Source organism: Nomascus leucogenys, chromosome 21 (genome assembly GCF_006542625.1).
Source record: "Nomascus leucogenys isolate Asia chromosome 21, Asia_NLE_v1, whole genome shotgun sequence".
Taxonomy (NCBI): Eukaryota; Metazoa; Chordata; class Mammalia; order Primates; family Hylobatidae; genus Nomascus; species Nomascus leucogenys.
Window position 1 is genome coordinate 48,552,198 of NC_044401.1, and position 23,577 is coordinate 48,575,774.

Here is a 23,577-nt window from a genome sequence, read left to right on the forward strand (position 1 = left end):
CCTATATCCTACGACTGAGTTCAATGAGCTGATGTATGCAATGCACTTAGAACAGAGCCTAGTTATAGTAAACATTACATTAAATGTCACCTATAAAGACAGTGCTCATTTCTTGTGGAAAGGGCTTGGTAAGAATAACTTCTGTCCCAGAGGAAATTCCAGCCTGGTGTCTGAGGTTTTCCTGCTTCATGATCCAGGGAAATAATTCCTGGCCTTTCTACCTCCTGGGGCTATATTGAGACTCAGTATGAAAACCTACGTTTGAAATTCTAGGGAAAATCCCCACTAGAGAGAAAATAATGTCAGAGACTGTTTGGAGCTTTCACATGCATTAACTCCTTCAGTCCTCTTAACAGTCTATGAAGTAGGCCCTGTTTTTACACAGCATATGTATACTGTGGCTGTGATACTAGGTGTGCGGCCTCGGTCCAGAGTGTTGGGGAGCGAGTGTTTGGCAGACTCCGCACGGCCTTTTCATCAGCTTTGGAAGAAGCCAAGGCCAGAGAGCGAAGTGCTCTCCCCACGTGGCCCCACTAGAGGGGCAAGGGCTGAGTGAGGTTCATTTGCTCTCATTTGGACCCCAGAGAGCCCATTGTCCTTTCCTCCAGGATGACCCTCCTGGCATCCACCTTCCCCACCCCTACCAAGGGCAAAACATGTCTCATGGGAGAAAGAAGGATTGGGCTGTCAAATCTGCCCTACCCTAGGCATAGTGGACTGATTCCTGAGTGCTTTTCTGACTCCAATAGTTACAGGCCAAAAAGGCTGGATGTTTATTCTGTTTCTTCGAACTTTCCTTTCTAGCGAAAACTCCAGAGTTCTCACACTAGGGAGCTACAGGCCAGTCTTGGCCCATGGACATGTTTTGTTTGGGCCATGCTGTTTAAACATTTTTTTCAATTGGTTGTCAACATTTAAACATTGGCGAATTTCATATAATATTCCAGATTTTTGGCATCCCTTAAAAAATCGGAGGATCTGGCAACTTGAGGCCTACATTCCTGTCTGGCCATGGTGTACTGGAGCTGAGGAGAAATGGTCCCGTCCAAATGGGGTGCGGGAGTTTCTGTTCCCTTTGGTCTCACACCTTGACTTATGCCTAGCCCATGTTGCTCATGTGAGGTGCCCGCCAGCCCTGGAGGGTTTCCTTTCCTTTCCTTTTCTTTTCGTTCTCTTTCTTTTCTTTTCGTTCTCTTTCTTTTCTTTCTTTATCTCTCTTTTTCTTTTCTTTTCTTTTTTCTTTTCCTTTCCTTTTCTTTCTCGCTTGCTTTCTTTCATTCTTTCGTTTTTTCATTCATTCATTCTTTCCCTCCCTCCCTCCCTTCCTTCCTTCCTTTTCTTTATTTTCTTTCGAGACAAGATCGTGCTGTGTGGCCCAGGCTGGAATACAGTGGCACGATCATAGCTCACTGCAACCTTGAACCCCTGGGCTGAAGCCTTCCTCTCCTTCAACCTTCAGAGTAGCCAGGACTACAGGCATGTGCCACTGCACCTGGCTAATTTTTGTTTTTTAAATTTGTTTATAAAGATGGAGGTCTCACTATGTTGCCCAGACTGGTCTCAAACTCTTGGTCTCAAGCCATCCTCCCCCTCAGCCTCCCAAATTGCTGAGATTACAGGGGTGAGCCACTGTACTTGGCCACTGGAGGCTTTTATATTTGGGACAACTGCTCTCCACTTCCTTTACTGTAGGACAGGCCTTTGTGTATGATAGCATTTGTTAGGGAGAACGGGAACTCAGGCTCAAGAGTGCTCGTAATGATCACTTTCATGATGAAGCACCTACTGTCTTCCAGACCCAAGTGAGGTTGGTTAGCAAGTATCCATGAGCCTCACGCTGCTCTGTTTATATGATCCCCATTTTACAGGTAGGAGAGACTGAGGCTCAAATAGGTAAGGGCCTTTAGACAGGTCTTGCTTAGCATGCAGATTGGGGAAGTTGAAGTAGAATCCAGAATGTTCCCTCAAAGTCTGTCTGTCTCCCCACACACCTTGCCCTCACTCTCAAGGTGGCCCATGCATCAGTAGGCATGCCCTGAAATCTAGAGATGGAGGACTCCAGGAAGTTTCCTTCACAGTTTCCCTTGGAGATCACTGGGTGCTGTCCAAGAGAAATCCTCTTTGGTGACCTTCAGGTAGGTGGCTGGTGGAACTAATTTATGTTGCCTCAGATCAGGCAGAGCCCGCATTGGCTCCTGGCTCCACCATGTTCTAGCTATAGGACTGTACTCTCCCCCTACTCCTCTTCTCCCCTCCATCCCCTCTCCCCTGTCTTCCCTCGCCTCCTCCCCCTCACTCATTTTAGTGAGCCCTCATTGTGGACTGGGCTCTGTGTCTAACTTTCCAAGCCTCAGATTTCTCATACCTGGATGGGCTGTTGCTTGGCACTGTGGCCAGCCCAATCGAGACCTTGATAATTGGTAGTCATTGTTATGAATGATGAGGCTCTCCACTCATTTTCACAATGGAAATCACATTGACAGGACCCCAGAGTTACAGAAGTTTTGTGAAAAATATTGACTTTAAAAAATAGCCTTTTCCCTAAGGCACCTTGTGGGAAGAGCTGAGATGACACTGAATTGCACAGATCTTTGTAACTCTGGCTCTCCTGTCTCATGGATCAGGTACCTTCTTTGTACTAAGCAGTCTGCTAGGCACATCACATACCTTTCTAAAAGGTTAGTAATGGTTTCATCTCCATATGATAGATGAAGAAACAGGCCTGGAGAGCCCAGGCGTTTTGTGAAAGATCATACTGCTGGTAAGTGGAGCAGGGGCTCCAACTCAAGCTGGCCCTCCCCAGGGATTGTGCCCTGAGCCCTTTCCTGTGGGGCCTAATTCCCAACCCTGCCCCAGGATCCAAGGTGGACTCAGTGTCCATGTCATGTAACGAAAGAGTCAGGGGTTCTCAGTGCCCTGTTAGGGCCTGTTGTTCCTGGTTGGTTGGCAAGTTGGAGTGTTTATTCAGCACTGCTGGGAAAGCTCCCTGGCTTAATTCTGAGATTCCAAGCCATCCTCTCGCATCTCCCCCCACTCCCCCAGCTGAGAGAACTGGGAGAGACACGAGGACACACAGGGCAGGGGCTCTTCCCCGGGCGAGGTTTGTGTTTGGATTTCAGGCATCGCTGATGGTGAAGTGTGCTCAGGGTTTTCTTCGTAATTCACATTCCTGTGTCTACCTCTTACTGTTCAGTCCAAAAATTCTGGTATCCATATTTGGTGATTTGTCTCTCTGTTCCTACCCCCACCCCCAAGCCCCTCAAGGTGTCTGCCAAAATCCTGTATAACTTGTATCATCTCCCAAGCTGTTATAGTATATGAGGGCAAAGGATAATTTAGTTATTTTTGAATAAAGATTCGGAGGAAAAGTAAAAAAGTTGGGCAGGGGGTGGGGGGAAGTTTTCATACTCACTGCATGAAATAGACAATATTTCCTGAAACAGGAGATACGAACCTCAAAGAATTTAAAATAAAACATTCATTTTATTATTTTCTTAAAGAAGGAAAACGAGGGGAAAAAAAGTAGAATAGTCAGTCTTTTTATCCTAAGTACAGATGTAATTGATTAAACCTTAAAGACTGGCCTCCGCACACCCGGTTTATTAATTGAAGAATTTCCTCTTACCCGGAATGGGAAGTTCACATTAAAATCGAGCTTGCCCTGAGTGGTAGTGACACTTGAGAACTGAACATTTTCCACAATCCTATTTTCTCTTCGGTGCTAGAGGAAATCCTAAAATGGTTAAAAAGGGGGGAAGGGGATTGAGGCGGGAGAGAGCAGAAACTGTACATTTTAAGGAAGCCTTCTTTCATTTCCTTGTAAAGCATGAAATCAAATTATAGCTTATGGCCCACAATTATTTTATTTCTACATTTCAAATTCCATTTTCTGCTCTTTTTCACTGCTCTTGAACAGGAGTTGTACTGTTGTGCAAAGTCAGCTAAAAAGATTACCCTAGATAGACTATGACACAGTAGCTTTAAGAAGCAAAAAGGCAAAACTCCCTGGTTAGGTTGGGAGCCCTGTGGCCCTACAGAGCCCTCATGTCTGCTTCCATCTGGAAAGGCGACATAAGCAGCCATCACCCCCTGGACTCCTTGGCCCTGACAGGAGCTTGGAAACCTCTGCTCTTCGTGTGTCTTCCTGTATGAGGCTGACTCTGCCTCTTGTCCTCCTGGTGATCAGTGTCTACTTCACTGCCTCCCTAGGGGTGGGCCGCTCCTGGCTGACGATAAGGGGATGCTATGAGCTGATGCCTGGCGCATCATTAATGCTCTGGCTTAGCAGGACTGAAGGTCATGCATTTTCCAGTTCTCTTCCAGTCCCTGGATTTAGTGCCAGCATGCCTTTCCCTACCTCTCACTGACCCTTTTTGGCAGAGAGTGAGTTCCAGGCTCAGTGCTTCAGCAGGCCATGTTATCCAGTTAACATCTAATAACGTTTTATTTATCTTTACAGTTAATTTCTCCTTAATGCAAATTTAAGAGTGTTGTACTTATGGTCATGTAAAGTTGTTTTTAATATAAGTGCATTTGAATTTTAAAAAATGATGTGATTTAAACATACATGTGAGTAAATAATAGTAGAGGTAGTATCCATGGGCCTGGCGGAAATCATGAAGGTGGCTCATGGATGGAGAACCCTGGCTTGATTCATACTTCTTCCCTGATGTGGATCAGCCATCTTGAAAACTTCTAGCCAAAGAGCTCTTTAATCATGTCTCCAGTTATCCATCCACATCTTTACCAGCCCTTGCTCTCAGGAAGTTCTCTTACAGATCTACCTGAGCTCCCTCATGCTTCTGTTGAAGATCACTTTATTTTGTATTTTCATTAGATAGGGAACATCCTACATTAGATAGGCCCCTACCTCTGACCTTGAGCATCTCCTTAACTTCCTCTTCCCTCAGTCTCATGGTGGGCATGCAGGCTCTTTGACTCTGGCAGACAGGCGATATTGCTTAGTGTCATGGTACAAGTTCTCCTGTTGAGTTGGAGGTTTGGGTTCTAATCCAGTCCTCCAGTTTGTTAGCTCTGTGACTGAGGGCAAGTCACTTCAGATCCTTCAAATCTCTTCAAGTCTCAGCTTCTGCACCTGTGTGTGTGAATAATAATAAATGTTTCCTTCCTGGGCTATTAAGATTAATTGAAATAATGTGCCTGGTGCATTCTTAGGCATGAAATATGTGTTCATTCTCTTTCTTCCTTTCCCCAACTTCCTGACCTGTAGTCATCTTTTTATTTATTTATTAATTTAATTAATTTATTTATTTTGAGACAGAGTCTTGCTCTGTTGCCCAGGCTGGAGTGCAGTGGTATGATCTTGGCTCACTGCAACCTCCGCCTCCCGGGTTCAAGCAATTCTCGTGCCTTAGCCTCCTGAGTAGCTGGGATTACAGGCACGCACCACCATGCCTGGCTAATTTTTGTACTTTTAGTAGAGATGGCATTTCATCATGTTGGCCAGGCTGGTGTTGAACTCCTGACCTCAAGTGACCCGTCCACCTCGGCCTCCCAAAATGTTGGGATTACAGGCATGAGCCATCACTCCCAGCCCATTTTTTTCATTTTTAAGCTTTTTATTTCAAAGTCATTTCAAACTTAGAGAAAGGCTCTAAGAATAGTACAGAGGACTCCCGTTTGCCCATCATCCTTGAGTCATCTTTGTGACCATCCTTGCATACGACAGCATGGTTTGGGTACAGCCAGACAGAGACTTAGGAGTTGCTCTCTAGCAAGGCTGACTGTGGTGCGAGGACATTTCCATGGATTCCTCCACTGGTCTTGCAGAAGGCTGAAACCTCATTAACAGAAAATCTTTATGACCGCTAAGCAGGCATAAGTGGGTGTCTTCTCTCTTCTACCCTCCCACCCTGCCTTAGGTGGATTGTCTAACTTGTAGATCAAAGCCAGCCTCTTGACAAGTTTCCTAATAGGACAGGTACATACCTAGAGTTGTGTCTGAGACGACTTGATGTGTGCACAGATATGGTGTTAAGGGATGTCAATCCCAGTGAGAAAGTTATTCCCACTTCAAGATTCTTTAAGTCCTTCTGATGACTTTAAGGAGATCTCAGGTTGGTGCTGGGAGCTCTTATACTTCTCTTAACATTGCAAGCTCAGTGCCTGTTACTGTAACCATGTCTGGCTAGAACTTAATAGCAGTATTTTATTTTTATTGTACTTCTTTTTTTAAACCTTTCACTTATGGTAAATTATGCTGGTTTTCCAGTGATATGAAGCTTTACTTTTACTTACTTATTTATTTTACTTTATTTTTTTGAGACAGGGTCTCATTCTGTTGCCCAGGTTGGAGTGCAGTGGCGTGATCTTGGCTCACTGCAACCTCTGCCTCCCAGGTTCAAGTGATTCTCCTGCCTCAGCCTCCCATATGTTTGGGACCACAGGTGCGCACCACCACACCCAGCTAATTTTTTTTTTTTTTTTTTTTTTTTTTTTGTAGAGATGGGGTCTCTCCATGTTGCCCAGGCTGGTCTTGAACTCCTGGGCTCAAGCAATCCCCCCACCTTGGCCTCCCAAAGTGCTGGGATTATAGGCCTGAGCCACCGCGCCCAGCCTGAAGCTTTACTTTTAAAAATAAATTGCTCTTGAGTCAGTAATGTATGTATCTACGTAGTTCAACAGAGTTGAACTTAAAGGTACAAAAAGGTACACAGTAAAAAGTAAATCTTCCTCTTACTCCCTGCTTACCTAGTTTACTTCCTGGAAGCAAATTGCTGTAACCAGTTTCTTTTAAAGATTCAAAAGACACTTCATGATTTTTAAGCATGTTCTTTCTCCCACAGTTTCTCTAGAAGTGGCAATATACTGTGCACACAGTGAACACACCAGCTCCACTAAAGCTCTATTTAGTGAATAGTTTACCTTGGTGTTTTTAAATAGCTGGGTCATGTTCTGTTTTATGTATATATCATAGTTTAGTTAACTGCTTCCCTTCCAACAGGCAGTCAGGCTGGTTCTGAGTTTTTGCTCTTCCAGACACGTAGCAGTGAGTGTCCACATATGTGCCCCATGTGCACGTGGGTCACTGCTAGTCCCCAGGTGTGTTTGATGGCCATTTGCCAGCATGTGCTGCTCCTACCCCCAACCCCACCCCAGTGACAGGCAGGACTATCTGTCTCCCCTGCATGGAGGGGCAAAGTGTTGTTTGTTTGTTTGTTTGTTTTCAGACAGAGTCTCACTCTGTCACCCAGGCTGGAGTTCAGTGGCGCAATCTCGCCTCATTGCAACCTCCGCCTCCCGGGTTCAAGTGTTTCTTCTGTCTCAGGCTCCCAAGTAGCTGAGATTACACAGCAACACCAGGCACGCAACACCCCATCTGGCTAATTTTGTATTTTTAGTAGAAATAGGGTTTCACCACATCGGCCAGGCTGGCCTCAAACTCCTGACTTCAAGTAATCCACCTGCCTTGGCCTCCCAAATTGCTGGGATTATAGGCATGAGCCACTGTGCCCGGCCAAGAGTGTTACCAAATGTTTGAGGTGACTCGGCCTCCTGGATAAAACTTGGGTTCTGGAGCCACATAGCCTGATTTTGAATTCTAGCTCCCTATCTTTCTAGTTCTGCGACCTGTGACTTAATTTCCTCATCTGTAAATGGCAGGGGGTGGGGTGGCGGTGACACAGAGTGTCAGCAGGCTCCCAGAATGTCAGGGCTAGGCAGGCCGAACACTCAACATGTTAGCTCTTTGTATTATCATCAGTATTATTTCGTCAATACAGTAGGTGAAAAACAGAATTTCAGTGTACGGTGGTTTTAATTTGCATTTTTTTTTGTTACTAGTGAGGTGGGATGTCTTATCATGTTTGAGCTATTTTTATTTCTTTATGCCCCTGCTTATTTCTCTGACTTCATCTCCTTCCTCTTCCTCAAACGCATGTGGAGGCTTTGCATTGGCTCCTCCCTCTGTTGCCTACCAGCTCCTTCTCCTCTGAGTCTGTGCCCAGATAGCTCCTTCTCAGTGAGGCCTCTCCTGACAACCTGATTTAAAATTGCAGGCCACCTGCTTCCCGGACAGCTCGGAGCCTACTTCTCCTGCTCTTTCTCCCCAGGATGCTTAGCCTCTCTGACCCTACTGTGAAATTCACTTACTGTGTTTTAATGTTTGCTTTTGCTCTACCCTACTGGACTGTGAGTTCTCGATTGCAAGGGGTAGGGACTGTTGTCTGTCTGGCCTCTCAAGTGTGCCAGCCACCACCTCTACGTCTGGCATGAGGGAGTGCTCAGTAAACGTGCTGTGTGTGAACTAGCTGTTGATACCATTTACATTTTTGATTGGACTGTCGCTCTTTTCAAAAAATCCATTTCTATATTTCCAATTTGAAATATTAAGGAAAACAGTCCTTTGTGTGTAGTGTGCATTTTAAGCTTCTCTCCCTTGTCACTGGACTTTATCATATTTTCCTATACAGAGATGTTTTGTTATTATGTTGTTGAATTTGTCAGTGTTTCCTTTTTATTTTCTTCTATGTTTATTCTGTGGGTTTCGTATCTTACCTAGGTATTTTTTTACTTTTAAGATTATAAAAATTTTTTTTCTCACCCTTTCTTTCAGTGCTTTTTTGGTTTTCTGTTTTTATGTTTGAAACTTTGATCCATTTGGAATTTATCCTGGTGTCATGTGTATGGTAGACATCCAATTTTATTTTTATCTAGATGGCTACCCATTGCCCCTTTATCACAATTAGGTGATTGTCCTTGTTTCCAGATGTGGACCTTGGAGTCAGAGAGGGAAAGATCCTTACGCAAGATTGTGCAGCCAGCAAATGGACTTGCATCCTGCCCTGCTCCCCTCTCCCAGCTCTGCGGGTGTTTTGCCACGAGTCTCTAGCATTTCTTGTTTTTTTTGGCTTTCTTTCCTTTTGGCGGGGGTCCAGCACCTCTATTTGTCTGCTATCTTGTCCAGGGCCATTTATTTTTTGCCTTGATGTCTTACATGGACTCTCTTTGTTGTTCCTCCTGTTCCTCCACTGCTGACATGCTCTCATTGTTCACCCTGGCCTTTCTTCAGGTGGTGATGAATGTCTCCTTTGGCTCCCTCCTGCAGGACTATGCCTCAGGTTGTGCACTTTGTTCTCCTTCCTCTCTATCCTCAGGGCCTTGCCCACCTGCTCTTTGGGATGCCTTAGGGTTCCCAGAGCACTCAGGAATGCATGATTCTGGCCAAGAGGCAGCTGGTAATAGAAAAAGCAGACATTTTGAAGTCAGACAGCCCTTGGTACTAGCGCTGCCTCTGCTGTTGACTGTTGGGCAATTAGACCTCAGATTTCTCTTTATGGAAATGGGAGGTCTCCTCTTCCAGGGGATAGTGGTGAGGATTAGAGCTAATGCAGAAGTCACAAGCTCAAGTGCCTGTTGGGAGCCAGGCTGGTAGTACAAATGCTGGGGTGTGAGGCAATAGGGAATTGCAGGAACCAGGGAAAAGTTGGGAATGCATGCCTGTTCTCCAGGAGACAGCTGCTCCTCAGCCACATCAGACAAAGGCCCGGTCTAACCACATGTGCTAATTCATGGAGACTTTTATGTGACATTTCTCAAGTTGTAAATGTTGGCAGGGCATGCATATTCTAACAGGCACTGTGCAGGCTAGACAATGCCCATTCCAGATCCTCAGGCATCTTTAAGTTGTCAGTTTGCAACCAGTGATATGAAGTCCTTGGCTCCAATTCAGCTCTCAATCCACAGTGGCTGTTATTTGGGGTTTTTTGGGGTTTTCTTTGAGCTTGCTCTGTTGCCCAGGCTAGAGTGCAATGGCATAGTCTCAGCTTACTGCAACCTCCACCTCCTGGGTTCAAGTAATTCTCGTGTCTCAGCCTCTGTGCGTACCACCTCGCCCAGCTAATTTTTTGTATTTTAGTAGAGACAGGGCTTCATCATGTTAGCTCAAGCTGTTCTCAAACTCCTGAGCTCCGGCAATCTGCCCACCTCAGCCTCCTAAAGTGTGTAATGGCTGTTATTTGGATTGTGGCTGCTGCTTTTGGTTTTCTTGACAGTCAGGCAGCATACTGCAGCGTCCCTGCTGGATGCTGGGTCAACTCTGTTCCCACTTGTTACTTCTGGTTCTTGGAGTTCTTAAACTTCTTCTGGTCCACTTGGTATGGCATATCCTTTACCTGGAGACCAAGAAGCCAGGGTTTGACTCTTAATGCATCATGGGACCAGGACAGCAATGTCTAGTTCTGCCGGGTCAGTTTCTCCTGCTCAGAGGTCTCCCTGCAAGTCTGGTGGGATTTGGCCAGGATGTTTGTGGAGGAGCCCGCCTTTGCAGGGCAGTTCAAACAATAAGGATGTCCTGCCTAGTGTTGGACACAGTGCTCCAGGCTGTTGGCTGGCACTTACCAAGAAACTCTGTGAGAGGCCAGCTCCTGGGTCCACAGGAGTTGGGGGAGGCACAAGGCCTTTGGGTATATGTGAGCCCTAAAGAAAGGAGGAGGCCAGTTCTTGAGCTCTTACTGTGCTGGCATAGTGATACTTGCAGCAGCTTGCATTTAGTGAGTCTGGGGCATGTGGTAGGTGCTGGGCGAGGTGCCCTCCTCCAACTTATGGTGTTGTCTCTGGCATCAGCATCTTCAAAGAAGGAATCCCAGGCTCCAGGAGGTCAAGAGGTGTACTTGCCTGAGGCTGTGCAGCTGGCAGAGCGAGATGCTTACCCTCTGCCCCCACCTGCCTCAGAACTTGAGGTGGGCTTCCAAGCTGCCGCCCCGTTCCTCCTGCCCACAGGCAGCACCCCTCTCCATGAATTCCTTGATCACATGCCTCAGATCAAAATATGCCCTCCCTCTGGGCTGTCTCCTCTACAGGAACCTGAGTTTCCAACTAGGGTGGTAGACAACCACTGTCAGTAGGAAACAGAAATGTAATTATTGTTTCTGTTTTACAGATGTGGAGATGGAGCACAGAGAGGGTGAATAGCTTTATAAAACTCCCCTCCATCTGAAACTGTTCATGAAAATGGTTATCTGGTGATAACAAGGACCAGGGTCCCTGGAGCCTTCTCCTGTGACTAGGGCCTCCTTTGGCCACCTGGTCCCCACTGGAGGGTCTGGGCCTGGCCAGGAGCCTCTAGCCTTAGACCCCTAGCACCTCCTGCAGTCGATGGAGTAACCTGGTGGTTGTTAGCAGCATGGGCAGCATGAATGTTTGGTTTCAGTGAGAGGGCTGAGCAGAAAGGCTGAGAAAGAGTGCATGAGTGTGCCATGCTGCCCTGTGCCCAGGTGGGTGCTAGGTCACGGGCACTGTGCAGGGCCTGGTCGTGACTGCCCTCCTTCTCTCCTCCTCTTTCTGCTTCCCCAACTCCATCAGCAGGCTTTGTCCACTTGTGTTTGCCTGGAGTCTGCCTGGACTAGTGGGGACAGCAGGCCTTGTTACAGTTTGACCAAGAGTGGTGGGGCCCAGGTTCAGTGCTCACAGCTGTTAGTACCAGCTCCTGCTTACTGAGGGTGCTCAGGGCTGAGTCTCTCCTAATCTTCTGCAGGAGGCATCTTTGTTTAGGTCCTGGTTGTGGATGAGGAAATTGAAGCTCCTGATAAGGTTGTGATTTGAACATACCCAAGCTTGGGGACCTGCAAGCCCTGCTCTTGCCACTTCCTCTTATTTGTGGCCCTTGTTTCCTTGGTCTTTAAAATGAACCTCTTGTCTAAGCCCCTTCCATTTCCAAATCCTCCGAGCCCGTGCTGAGGAGGACAGGCTGGACACTGCTGGTTAGTCCCACACCTTCCTGGTACCAGTAGGAATTTGAGAGGGAAAGTCCAGTCTTACCCTGTTTCAGGAAAACTGCAGAAGGAGGAAAACTAATTCTCCTTAAAACTGATTTTCTCCTTGATCTCTCTGCAGAATGGGCTACAATGTAACTGAAGGCTTGCTGCCTTCCCATCCCCTGCCCTTGGCAGAGAGTCAGGGTTGGGACAGCTGCAATCTGTGTTGGATGGAGCCTGATCAATCCTGGATTCTTGCCCCTAGTTGGGTGGCTTTGGGCAAGTTATTTAACCTGCCTCAACCTCAGTCTTCTTACCAATGTAATGAGGAGATAGGCAATACATTGAATAAATGAATAAAAACAGCTGCAATAATGATATCATCTTGTGATTATAAGGCTGTCACCCTGGAGTCTGAGAAGCTGTATTCTGAGGTGGGGACCTCTGAAACCTACCCGTTTTGTCCTGGAACACCCACAGGGGGCTTGTACAGAGCAATTGTTTTATTCTGGACATAAGATATTGCTGCTCAGAATTTCAGGGTACTGTTGTAGAGCAAAATCAGTAGATTGAGTTCAAATCCCTCTGAATCCTTGCTCCTTGACCTGACTTGATTACTTCACCTCTCTGAGCCTTTGTTCTCTCTCTCTCTTTTTTTTTTTTTTGAGACAGAGTCTCACTCTGTCACCCAGGCTGGAGTACAGTGGTGTAATCAGGCCTTGACCTGCAGCCTTGACCTCTCTGGGCTTAGGTGATCATCCTACCTCAGCCTCCCAAGTAGCTGGGATACAGGCATGCACCACTATGCCCAGCTAATTTTTGTATTTTTTGTAGAGACAGGGTTTTACTATGTTGCCCCATACTGGTCTCAAACTTCTGAGCTCAAGCGATTTGCCCACCTCAGCCTCCCAAAGTGCTGGGATTACAGACGTGTGCCACCACGCTGAACAAATTTTTGTATTTTTGTAGAGACGGGGTTTCACTATGTTTCCCAGGCTGGTCTTGAACTCCTGAGCTCAAGTGATCTGCCCACTTTAGCCTCCCAAAGTGCTGGGGTTACAGACCCAGCCTGTTTTCCCATTTGTAATACCCATATTGCAGAGTTGGTGTTGAGATGCAGGTAAGAAGAGATGAAGACATGTAGACCACCACTCTGCATATCATAATAGCAGTTGTAGAAGTAAAAACCATGGTAACAGCTAATATAATTGAGGATTTCATATATCTAGGCACTGTTCTAAACCCTTTACATATCTGATCTCATTGAATCTTCAGTGTAATCCAGTAACATAGGCAGTATCATCGTCCTTGTATAAGATGAGGAGGCTGAGGCACAGAGAGAGTTAATGTATTTGGCAAATGGTCATAATAATAGTAGGATATTAATTGCGACTGCAGTTTTATATTGTTGATAAAATGTATTTACATTGTTCAATGAATATTTAAAAAGTCACCAGTCAAAAACAAATTTTGGCCAGGCACAGTGGCTCACGCCCATAATCCTAGTTGCACTTTGGGAGGCTGAGGTGGGAGGATCTCTTGAGGCCAGGAGTTCAAGACCAGCCTGGGCAACATAGCAAGACTCCAACTCTACAAAAAAATTTAAAAAATAAGCTGGGTATGGTGGCATGCACCTGTAGTCCCAGCTACTTGGGAGACTAGGGCAGGAGGGTCGTTTGAGCCCAAGAATTCAAGGCCGCAGTGAGCTATGATTGCACCACTGCACTCCAGCCTGGGCAACAGTAAGACACTGCCTCTAAAATTAAAAAAAATAAAAATAAAAAATAACAAATAATGGCACACATTTACCTATGTAAAAAACCTGGTCATCCTGCACATGTACCCTGAACTTAAAATATAAGTTGGAAATAAAATTTTTTTTCTTTGTTTTAAATGTAATATTATTTCTCCTTCTTATAATGCCCATAGCTTTGATTTTTTTTTTTTAAATCTGATTTTGAGGTTGCTAAAATATGTTCAAAGTATAATGTTAAGTTTCTCCAGCTGAAATATTTTTTTTCTGAACATATTTTATTCCTTCAGTCCCAAAAGGAAAATTACACCTCACAGATAACTTATACTTTGTTAAATGCTGACCCTTGTAAGCTTTTCATTATTTTTGAAATGATTAAGATATATAATTTACAGAATTGGAAATTGGAATTTTTAAATGTACTGAGAAACTTTAACCCTATTATAATTATTCTGCAAATCTTTTAAGGATACTACAGTCAGTACAACTAGATGAAAAACTCTGATAGACTGGGAAATATAGAGGATCATTTATAAGCCTCGATTTTTTTGTCTTGTGTTTCCCACCCACTCACTCGCTATGTCCCTCTAGTCTCAGAGCGATTTCCTACCCTGGGTTCATGGGAATTGGGAAGGACACTGTTTGATTCATTCTATGAAAATACTAGGGATTTTGAAAAAGGCAAGACAGGCCAGTTGTGTCACTTCCTGTCGTCTGATCAAAAGTTTGATGAAGAAAAGAAAATAACTGAGAGCTGCTGCCAGGCAGCAGGCAGTTGCCTGGTGATGACCCTGGGTTTCCAGTGCTACTCTGGTTCCCAGTGTGGCCAGTCAAGTCCCTCTGACCTCTGGGCTCCTTAGAAGTCCCTGGTGCTGGCTGCGCTGCAGAGGGTCTGCTCAAGAGCCTGCCTTTTGGAACAAAGACGGCTTGTGGATGCCGGATCAGGCTGCAGATGAAATCCCAACTAGCTCCGGAGTGTTTGGGTTCTATCTGTGATTAGTTTTCTGGGTCTGTCAATCAGTTTCATTTCCCATCCACAGGATCTCAATAGGCGTGAGAAGCAAGAGGGCCTGATGCGTGGAGCACATGAGTCATTCCCCTAGTGGATAGTTGTGTATACCAATAGGAAATCGACTGTTGAAGAAGAGGAACAGATTCCTGGTGAATAAAGTGGAAGAGGCAGGGATATGGACATTTGCTGCATTAGTCCAACAATGATGTATTAAGCTGTGCACAAGCTGGGTCTTGTGCTGTGAATACAGATTGAAAACCCAGGCCTTGGTTATGAACCCTCAGCATGGAGCTGGGTGGGGCATCAAGGATTAGGGGCAAGTGAACCTGGAGCAGGTGTTCTGGGCAAAGCAGGAGCAGGGGCAAAGGCAAGGAAGGGAAAGGGGCGAGAGTCCACCTGGGTCCTACCTTGATCTTTAGATGGGAAGTGGGAGAGTTGATGGGGGGAGTGGGGGAGATTGTGGGCTGGGTCCCCACTGGGCAGGGCGGGCTGTGTGGCATGGGAGTTAAGAACCTGGGCACCAGGGTTCAGATCTCTTCTCTGCCACCTACCTGCTGTATAACCATGAGCAGTCAACAGACTTCCCTAAAGCCTCGACTTCCTCATCTATAAAGTAGGGGCTAGGTAGTGGCAGGTGTTTAAGTTCTAGAGGGAACTTGGATAGTCAGAATTACTCTGGAGAAGTCCTTAAGGAACCCATGAGGTTGAGTGGCCTTGGTCCTGTGGGCACAGCTTCGCCCACCAGAGAGGGAGGCCTGTGGGGCTGGTGCAGGATCCATTCTGCTGTGAAGGTGGAGACAGGAAAACAGGCTGGGCCCCCAACATGTTTCTCCCTCCTTGTTCCCTGATGGGCTTTATCTCATCCTACCTCAAGACCCAGTCTCACAGCCCTGTGGCCAGTTCCCAGATTTACTGATGGTTAGGACCCGGAAGACAGTTGGGTGTATCTTTTGGGTAGGGAAGGCTTGGGCTCGGCTTGTGTGAGGGAGGCATGAGTGTCATGGGGCCATGGGGAGAGGGCGAAAAGCCCAGGAAAGGGTTTGTGGAGCACACAGCATGGTGCTTGGGACAAGGTGGGTGGGAAGCAACTGGTAGTTAGAAAACAGGGAGCCTCCCAAAGCCACACTGGGGAGTCTTTTTTTTTCTTTTTCAGAGGACAGTGGGGCTCTTAGCATGAGAAGGTCATGGTCAGGTCTGTGTTTTATTGTACTATTTATTTATTTATTTATTTATTCACTTAAAATTATAATTTTATTTTAGAACAGATACTACACATCCCTGTTTAAAATGAAAAGGAACTGAAGAATGTACAGAGAATTTCCTTCCTACTCATCTTCTGTCTCCCAGCAGACAACCAAGTCATTAGTTTCTTTTGCATTCCCTCAGAGATATTTTATCTGTGTAGAAGCAAATACTTATTCAATATGTGACACCCACACATGTGCACACACATACACACACACGTATATCTTATCCCCTTTTCAACACAAATCACACTCTGCACATTGTGCCTTGCCCTTCTCACTCCGCCTTGGATATCATTTCATAGTGGTATATAAAGAACTTCTTCATTCTTTTAAATGGGTGTATAGTATTCTGTCATGGCATTAGAGTATTATATTCTTATTTTCAACCTGTCCCCTGCTGATGGACATTTACCTAGTTTCCAATGTTAGCTGTAACAAACATGCTGCTTGGCTGGGTCAAAGATTTTGTGCCTCTGTAGTGGTTATACCAGTTAACCCGCGACCCCCGCTCCTGCCCAGCAGTATATGAATCAGTTACATATTTTTAGAAAGTGCCTTTGGGAAGGCTGTTTGGAGGATGGAGTTTGGAGGGCCACATCTGAGCTGCAGCAGCCCGTTAGGGACTAGCCAACATGAGCCTGCCATGGGCTATGGGAACTGGAGCTGGAACAGAGAAGGAGTCCAGAGGAGAGTTGGTAATTCAGTAGCTATGAGAGGGAGTCTATCAGATGAGTCGAGTCTGTTTTTAATAGTCTATCCTGTTCATGGTAGATGATAGAGTCAGTGTCCATCCTCTCTGTGGCTGTAGCAGAGACCTGGGCCCTCCTGCCCCTTGACCTGGCAGGGGAGATGCTACTGCTGCTGCTGCGTGCACCTGAGCCTAGCCCTGTGGCCCCAGCTGGCAGGATGAGGAGAGGAGGCTGGACAGGGAGAAGCAGAGTGGGAGACAGGAGGGTTGGGGCATGTCTAGGTCTACCTGAAGTCAGAGAGACACACCGTTCTGTGGGAGGCCAGAGGAGTGTCACAGGACAGGGGTGACCAAGAGGCCTCTTGTAACAGTGGGAAGAATTCTTCAGCAGTGGTGTCAGGAGCCCTGATTTCTAGTGTCTTCAATACTAGTTGACTGTGTGATCTAGAGCACATGACCTAGACCCATGTCTCTGAGTCTCCATTTCTTCATCTGAAACATAAGGTTACTGGAGATTAAGTAAGCTGACCTAGTGTGCATAGTCAGAGTGCCCGAAAAAAGAAAGGCCCTCCCTCCTCCATGCCTTCCCTCTATCCCCAGCAGTGGGATAGAGTCAGCATCATCAGAATCATTCACAGAGCAGTCTCCTCTGCATTGCCAATGACCATTATCTGATCCTGAAAAATGCTTCATGGGCATTCTTATAAACTCAAAATGTAATTATTCTTCATTTTAATAGGGAAAATGTTTGTATATTCCTGCAGTATGAAGTTACACCCTTCTTGTTGAAATGACTCCAAAACCCGTTAAAAAGGAAACAGTCACTTCACTGGCTAACATTATGTTCCTGACATGATTTATAGCAGTTTCCCTTCATTCACTTTCTGTAACTTGTCTGTCTACCTGCTGTTGTTCAGCTCAGGTGTGCTGTACAGTAGGATGATGCTCACAAGTGCGCACGCGCACATACACACACGCACACAAACGTTCAGTACTTAGCGATTATGACACAGAACCTTAGATGCTCCTAACACCCCAGAAGGAATAGGAGTGAGCCACAGCACTGTGAGGAAAAGATGCTGTCCACTCCCTAATCCTCCCCCTTCTACCCCCTCTACTTTCTCAGTCTTCTCTCATTTCTTAGCAAGGGCAAGTATCTAGCCATTTGCCAAGCCTAGTACAAAACTTTTTTTTTTCCCCCTGCTGAGACATTTCTTCCTCTGTCAAATGGAATGAAAGTGATTAGGATTGGTGCAATAGAAAGGCATGGGTTTTGGAGTTAGACGAACCTATACCTAAACCCAGCCCTGTTGCACGTTAGCAGTGAGATCCTGGGCAAACTCTCTGTGTTTTGTGGGCCTCCGTTTCCTCATCTGTCATGGCAGTTCTGAAGCTTCAGGTCCAAGTGCCTAGCACAGGGCCTGCAGCCAGGAGCTGTGTAGTCACCATTTATTCCACTTTGCTCACTTTTACTGCAGTGCTTTGACCTGGGGCATTGGGCAACTTTCTGTGGGGCTCACCACCCCTTTTCCCTTTCTAACCTTCTCTTCTCTTATTCCAGGGGCCCAGATCATTGATCTGATGATGCTGGTCATCGATGTGACCAAGGGGATGCAGACCCAGTCAGCGGAATGCCTTGTGATCGGCCAGATTGCCTGCCAGAAGCTGGTCGTGGTGCTGAACAAAATAGACCTCTTAGCTGAAGGAAAGAGACAGGCAGCAATTGATAAAATGACCAAGAAAATGCAGAAGACCCTAGAGAACACCAAGTAGGTCTGCTAATGAGAGCAATGTTCGCTGCATAAGAAGGCTTCTGGGGCCTCCCATGTTCATTTCACAAACATGAATTGGACAGGCAGGTGTCAGCCTCCCATCCTAGTAAGTGGGATCTCAACCTGGCATTTGCCAGGGCTGCATTAAATCAGGTAAAGGCTAACGTGTTTTTAAAAGAGGCCAAAAACCACAGGAGCATAAAGAAACTAGAATTTGATGAGGCACAAGCACTTCTGTGTCTCAGCTCACAGGAAGGAGAAGAAACACAGGGACTCTGTGCCCAGTGTGCAAGGCCTGGACCAGCAAGGGTTCAGATCCTTTTTACTTAGATTGTCTTGATAAAAACTTAGTCCCGCCTACATATATTGGCCATACTTTGGTGCAAGAGAGGCTAGGACTGTGTTCTCTTGCTATCTGCTTCTCTACAACTTGATTATCAAAAGGGGAAGATGAATTTTGGTAGATGACTGGTTGTTTCTGTTACAGAAGCTTGTAAGATTGGGTGGACAGACAGACAGATGGTTGTTGCTGCTGGAAGCCAAACTAGGAAACACCAAATCACAAAGGACCTTTTTAGCATCTTCTGCCAAGGAGTTTATAGTTTTATCTTGTGGAAAGTAGGAAGTTATTAAGGAATTTTATGCAAGGGGTGGCTAGATGAGGTTTTTCATTAGGGAGATCACTGGCTGCAGGTGGAAGGCTGGCATGGTGAGGAGGACCGAGGAGGAGGAGGAGAAGGAGAAGGAGCAGCAGAGGCTACTGAACTGTAGTGGTTTTACCAGGGAGAGAAAGTGTTGCTCTGAGTTGAGGCAGAGCATGGAGGGAGGAGGTGGCTTGGGGAGATATCTAGCAGGAGAATCCACAGCCCTGGTGAAGCAATTCTCCTGGATCACAGTAAGTGTGGAAGAAAGCTGGCAGTGCTACCAATAAGGGCAGGGGAGCGGGAGGCACAGGGGGACTGTGAGACAGAAAGCCACCTGGTTGCTCAGGCAGCCACAGGAATGACTAATTCTGATGTGGTCAAGAAAATGAGAAAATGTCCTTGTTGAGCACAGTGTTGACAGACCTCATTGTTTTATCAATTTCTCTCTTCCTCTCTAGGCCAGTCCCTTTTGATCAATACTAAATAGCGGTCACTGGGAGACAGGGATGCTTCCTCTTTGCTATGCAGCCTGAGACAATATCCTGCCACTTCCACCTCTCCTTCTTCTGCCCATGGAGGGCAAGCAAGTAGAGAGTGTTTTTGTTTCCCTGTCATAAAGATTGATATGCCTTCCCATTTATGATGTTTTTTTTCAGATCCAACACCTGCAGCTCTCCCTCAGAATTCTCAAGTTGGTTAAATTAAAGCTCCAGCCCTGTGAATGGGCCAAATATGTCATAAAAGATTTCCTAGCGCTGCCTTTTGTTAGCAAAATTCATCAATCCGATAAAATCGACACATTTAGATAAGTGTTGCATAAGAATTCAGACATTGTTATTCCCAGCGGAAGTGGATATGAGACTGTAAAAAGGAAGATAAAAAATTATATCTTCTTTTTAGTGAGTTATTTGATCTCCCTGTCGTTTTATTTACTTGTCAGAAAAGGAAGAACAGGTCTTTTGGACTCCCGCATAAAAACCCAGTACAACCTCAGTACTCAGATACAACCTCAGTATCTTTACTATAGAAATGGGACCTTCAGGGAGGGGCTTAGGGTACGTTTAAGTGTTAATTAATAGTAATAGTTTTGATTAATTAAATTTAAGGAAAATTCTCATTTGCTTGTGAAAATTACTATTTCTATTTTAGTGTATTGGTTGAAGGTCAAATTATGGACTTTATCACACATCCAGAGGAAATTGTCCATCTAAGGGTCCTTGGAAGCCCCTCCTGCCCTCATCCAGCACCAGCAGGCTGGTAGGGAAAGGAGAGGACTGTCACCCTGAGGGGTTGTAATCAGTGGACATGTGACCTACTGAACATTAGCTTTTACCTCCATGAAGCAAAGAACTTCTTTTAATTATTTTAAGTGACTATTTCCTTTTCTTATGTTCCCTTGTTAAGTAAACCCTTCATAAATGCCAGTCCAGATGCAAAGAAACTTTCTGTCTACTTTCTGTCTATAAAGGGAAAATGTGGACTGGTACATGATAGAACCATGTAACCTATCAAACCCAAAAAGTGTTCAAAAGATTAAATGTATTTTTTTCTGTCCAAAGAGTAACCGAAAGAAAACTTGGAAAATAGAGAAAAGTGGTTAAAAGAAAGAAGAGCCCACCCAAAGATTTCTTTTCTCAAATGGCAGCTGCTGGCACTTTTGGGTTTTTTCATTTCTTTTTCTTTTTAACTATGTGTAGTATTGCCCCCACTTTCTCTTCCACATTTTTTTACTGTGGTAAAATACATATAATATAATGTTTATCATTTTAGCCACATGTAAGTGTATAATTCAGAGCTGTCAAATACATTCACAGTGCTGTATACCCGTCCCCACTATATATACCCCAAACTTTTTCATGATCCCCAACATAAACTCTGTATCCATTAAGCAATAACTCCCCTTTCTCCCTTCCCCCAACCCCGGGAACCTCTATTCTGCTTCTCATCTCTATGAAGTTGCCTGTTCTAGGTACCTTTTATCAGTGGAATAATATACTATTTGGCCTTTTGTGTCTGAATTATTTCACTTAGCATAATGTTTTTAAGGTCCATCCATATTGTAACATGTGTCAGAATTTCACTGCTTTTTGTGGTTGCATAGTGTTTTATTATGTCTATATACCACATTTTATTTATCCATTCTTCTGTTGGTAGACACTTGGGTTGCTTCCTGGCTATTGTGAATAATGCTGCTATGAACTTGGATGTATAGATATTTATTCAATTTTCTGCTTTCAGTTCCTCTCAGTATATCCTAAGAGGTATGAGGTGGTATATCATCATAGTTTTCATTTGCATTTCCCTAGTTACTAATGATATTGAGCATCTTTTCATGGTTTAATGGCCATTTGTGTATCTTTTTTTGAAAACTATCTATTCAAGTCCTTTGTACATTTTTAGGTTGGGTTGTTTTCTGTTGTTGTTGTTGAATTGTAGTAGTTATTTATGTATTCTGGACATTAATCTCTTGTCAGAGATATGATTTGCAAATATTTTCTCCTGTTTTGTAGATTGTCATTTTACTTCGTTGATAGTGTCCTTTGATACACAAAACTTCCTAATTTGGATGAAGTCTAATTTATCATTTTTTTAAATTGCCTGTGCTTTTGGAGTCATATCCATGAAACTGTTGCCAAATCCTGTGTCATGAAGAGTTTTATCCAGTGTTTTTTTCTAAGAATTTTGTAGCTTTAGCTCTTAAGTTTAGGTCTTTGATCCATTTTGAGTTAATTTTTGTATACGATGTAAGTTAAGGGTTCAACTTCATTATTTTGCATGTGGATATCCAGTTTTCCAAGCACTTTTGTTGAAAAGATTGTCTTTTCCCCTTTTAACTTTGTAAAAAATCAATTGACCATATATGTGTGGGTTTATTTCTAGGCTTTCTGTTCTATTCCATTGGTCTATATGTCTGTCCTTAGGCTAGTGCCACACTGCTTTGATGTCTGTAGTTTTGTAGTAAGTTTCAAAGTCAGAAAGTATGACTCTTCTATCTTTGTTCTTTTTCAAGATTATTTTGGCTGTTTGGGGCTCCTTGCAGTTCCACATGGATTTGAGAATCTGCTTTTCCATTTCTGTGGAAAGGTTGTTGGAATTTTGATAGGTATTGCATTGAATCTGTAGATCTCTTTGGGTAGTATTGACATCTTAACAGCATTAAATCTTCTAATCCATGAACCGTAGGCTGTGTTTTTGTTTAAGTCATCTTTAGTTTTTTTTTTTTTTTTTTTTTTTAGCAATGTTTTGTACTTTTAGCATACAAGGCTTTTGTCTCTTCGATTTATTCCTAAGTATTGGATTCTTTTAGAGGCCATTGTAAAGGAATTATTTTCTTAATTTATTTTGGATTGTTCATTGCTGGTGGATAGAAACACACCTGATTTTTGAACTTGTTCCCTGCAACTTTGCTGAGTCCTCCCCCAGCCTTTTCTTTACATATAATTGTAGCCATGAGGCATGCACATTTTTATTTCTGCTTTTATTACTTAACATTTTACATAGCATTTGCTCATGTAACCACCACTCTGTTGACCTACTAGACTGGCTTAATTTTCTGTTCTTAAAAATAAAGCCTTAAGGTGAACATCTTTGTACGTCATTAAACTGTATTTTCACTTTTTTCCTCCTGATAGATTTGCAGGTGTGAGATTATTAGATCAAGGGGTCTGAACATTTCTAAACATTTTGCTGTGCATTGCCATATTATTTTCCGGAAGTGTTCTACCATTTTACACAGGTGTCAGCAGATTACTTGGGTTTATAATTTTAAAGTATACTTAAAACTTAGTAGAAAATAGTGTTTTAGTAGAAATGGTAACTTAGTAGAAATGATATTTTATTCTTGTTTTAATTTGTGGTTCTTTATTTCCTTAAGTGTTTTGAACAGTTGTGCTTTTGTATGTGTGAATTATGCCCATGTAAAAATTTTGTCTGTTTGCCTCTTGCAATTTTAATTTTTTTTTAATTTTCGGGAGTGTTTAATATTAGTAAAGATATTGCTATTAACCCTTCTATCATATTTGCTACAAATAAGTCTTTGGCATTTGTCGTCTTTCCATTTTAGTTGCTTTTTTTGACATGCAGAAGTTTCTAATTTTTATGTAGTCAAACTCTTTGATTGTTTTTCTTTGTGATTTCTTTATCTCTGAAAGCATTTAAAATTACTCTTGCATAAGCATTTATCAATGTTAACAGAAATCAAAATAGAAGATAAAAATGTGCCCACAATCTTCTCAGTGCATCAAATTAAAGTGTTTTCCCCCCAGGATCCTTGTCAGTCTTTCCTGCGTGTACATAATTTGAGGTAGTTGTTATTACAGTATTGACACTGTTCTAGGCTTTTCTGTTTATTTTTCCACTAAATGTTATCATCTGACAGCATCCTTGATACATCATTCCTCCAGACTCCCTTTGTGTTTCTTCCTGCTTTTTAAACACTTTCTATTTCCTTCTGTCTGTTTTAGCCAGAGCCGTCTGTCTGGAGCCCACCAGGGACTCCATTGATCCTGCCTCCCTCCCTGTGAATGGGTTGAATGCCAATCTCAAGGAATTTCTCTGCTACTGAGTGGACTTTGACTAGGTGTGTTTTCCGTACTAGCTTTGTGGCTGACTAACTGTGTGTGCTTGGGTGACTCACTCCATCTCTCTCAGCTGCTATTTCTTCCTTTGTAAAAGGGGAGCTGAAAAGTTCAGTCTCATAGCGTTTAATATGAGGGAGCATTTCACATGTAGCCTGGCACACCATGTA

At 44.2% G+C, this 23,577-nt stretch overlaps 1 protein-coding gene across 2 annotated transcripts in view; it reads left to right on the forward strand.

The window, feature by feature from the left end:
- The window catches only part of EEFSEC (eukaryotic elongation factor, selenocysteine-tRNA specific), a 256,248-nt gene that overhangs the window by 76,128 nt on the left and 156,543 nt on the right, over positions 1–23,577 (forward strand). For both annotated transcript variants that reach the window (XM_003279891.2, XM_030802172.1), the window contains exon 2: positions 17,976–18,183. In XM_003279891.2, coding sequence (XP_003279939.1) covers positions 17,976–18,183 — 208 coding nt within the window. The remainder of the gene's footprint in view (positions 1–17,975; positions 18,184–23,577) is intronic.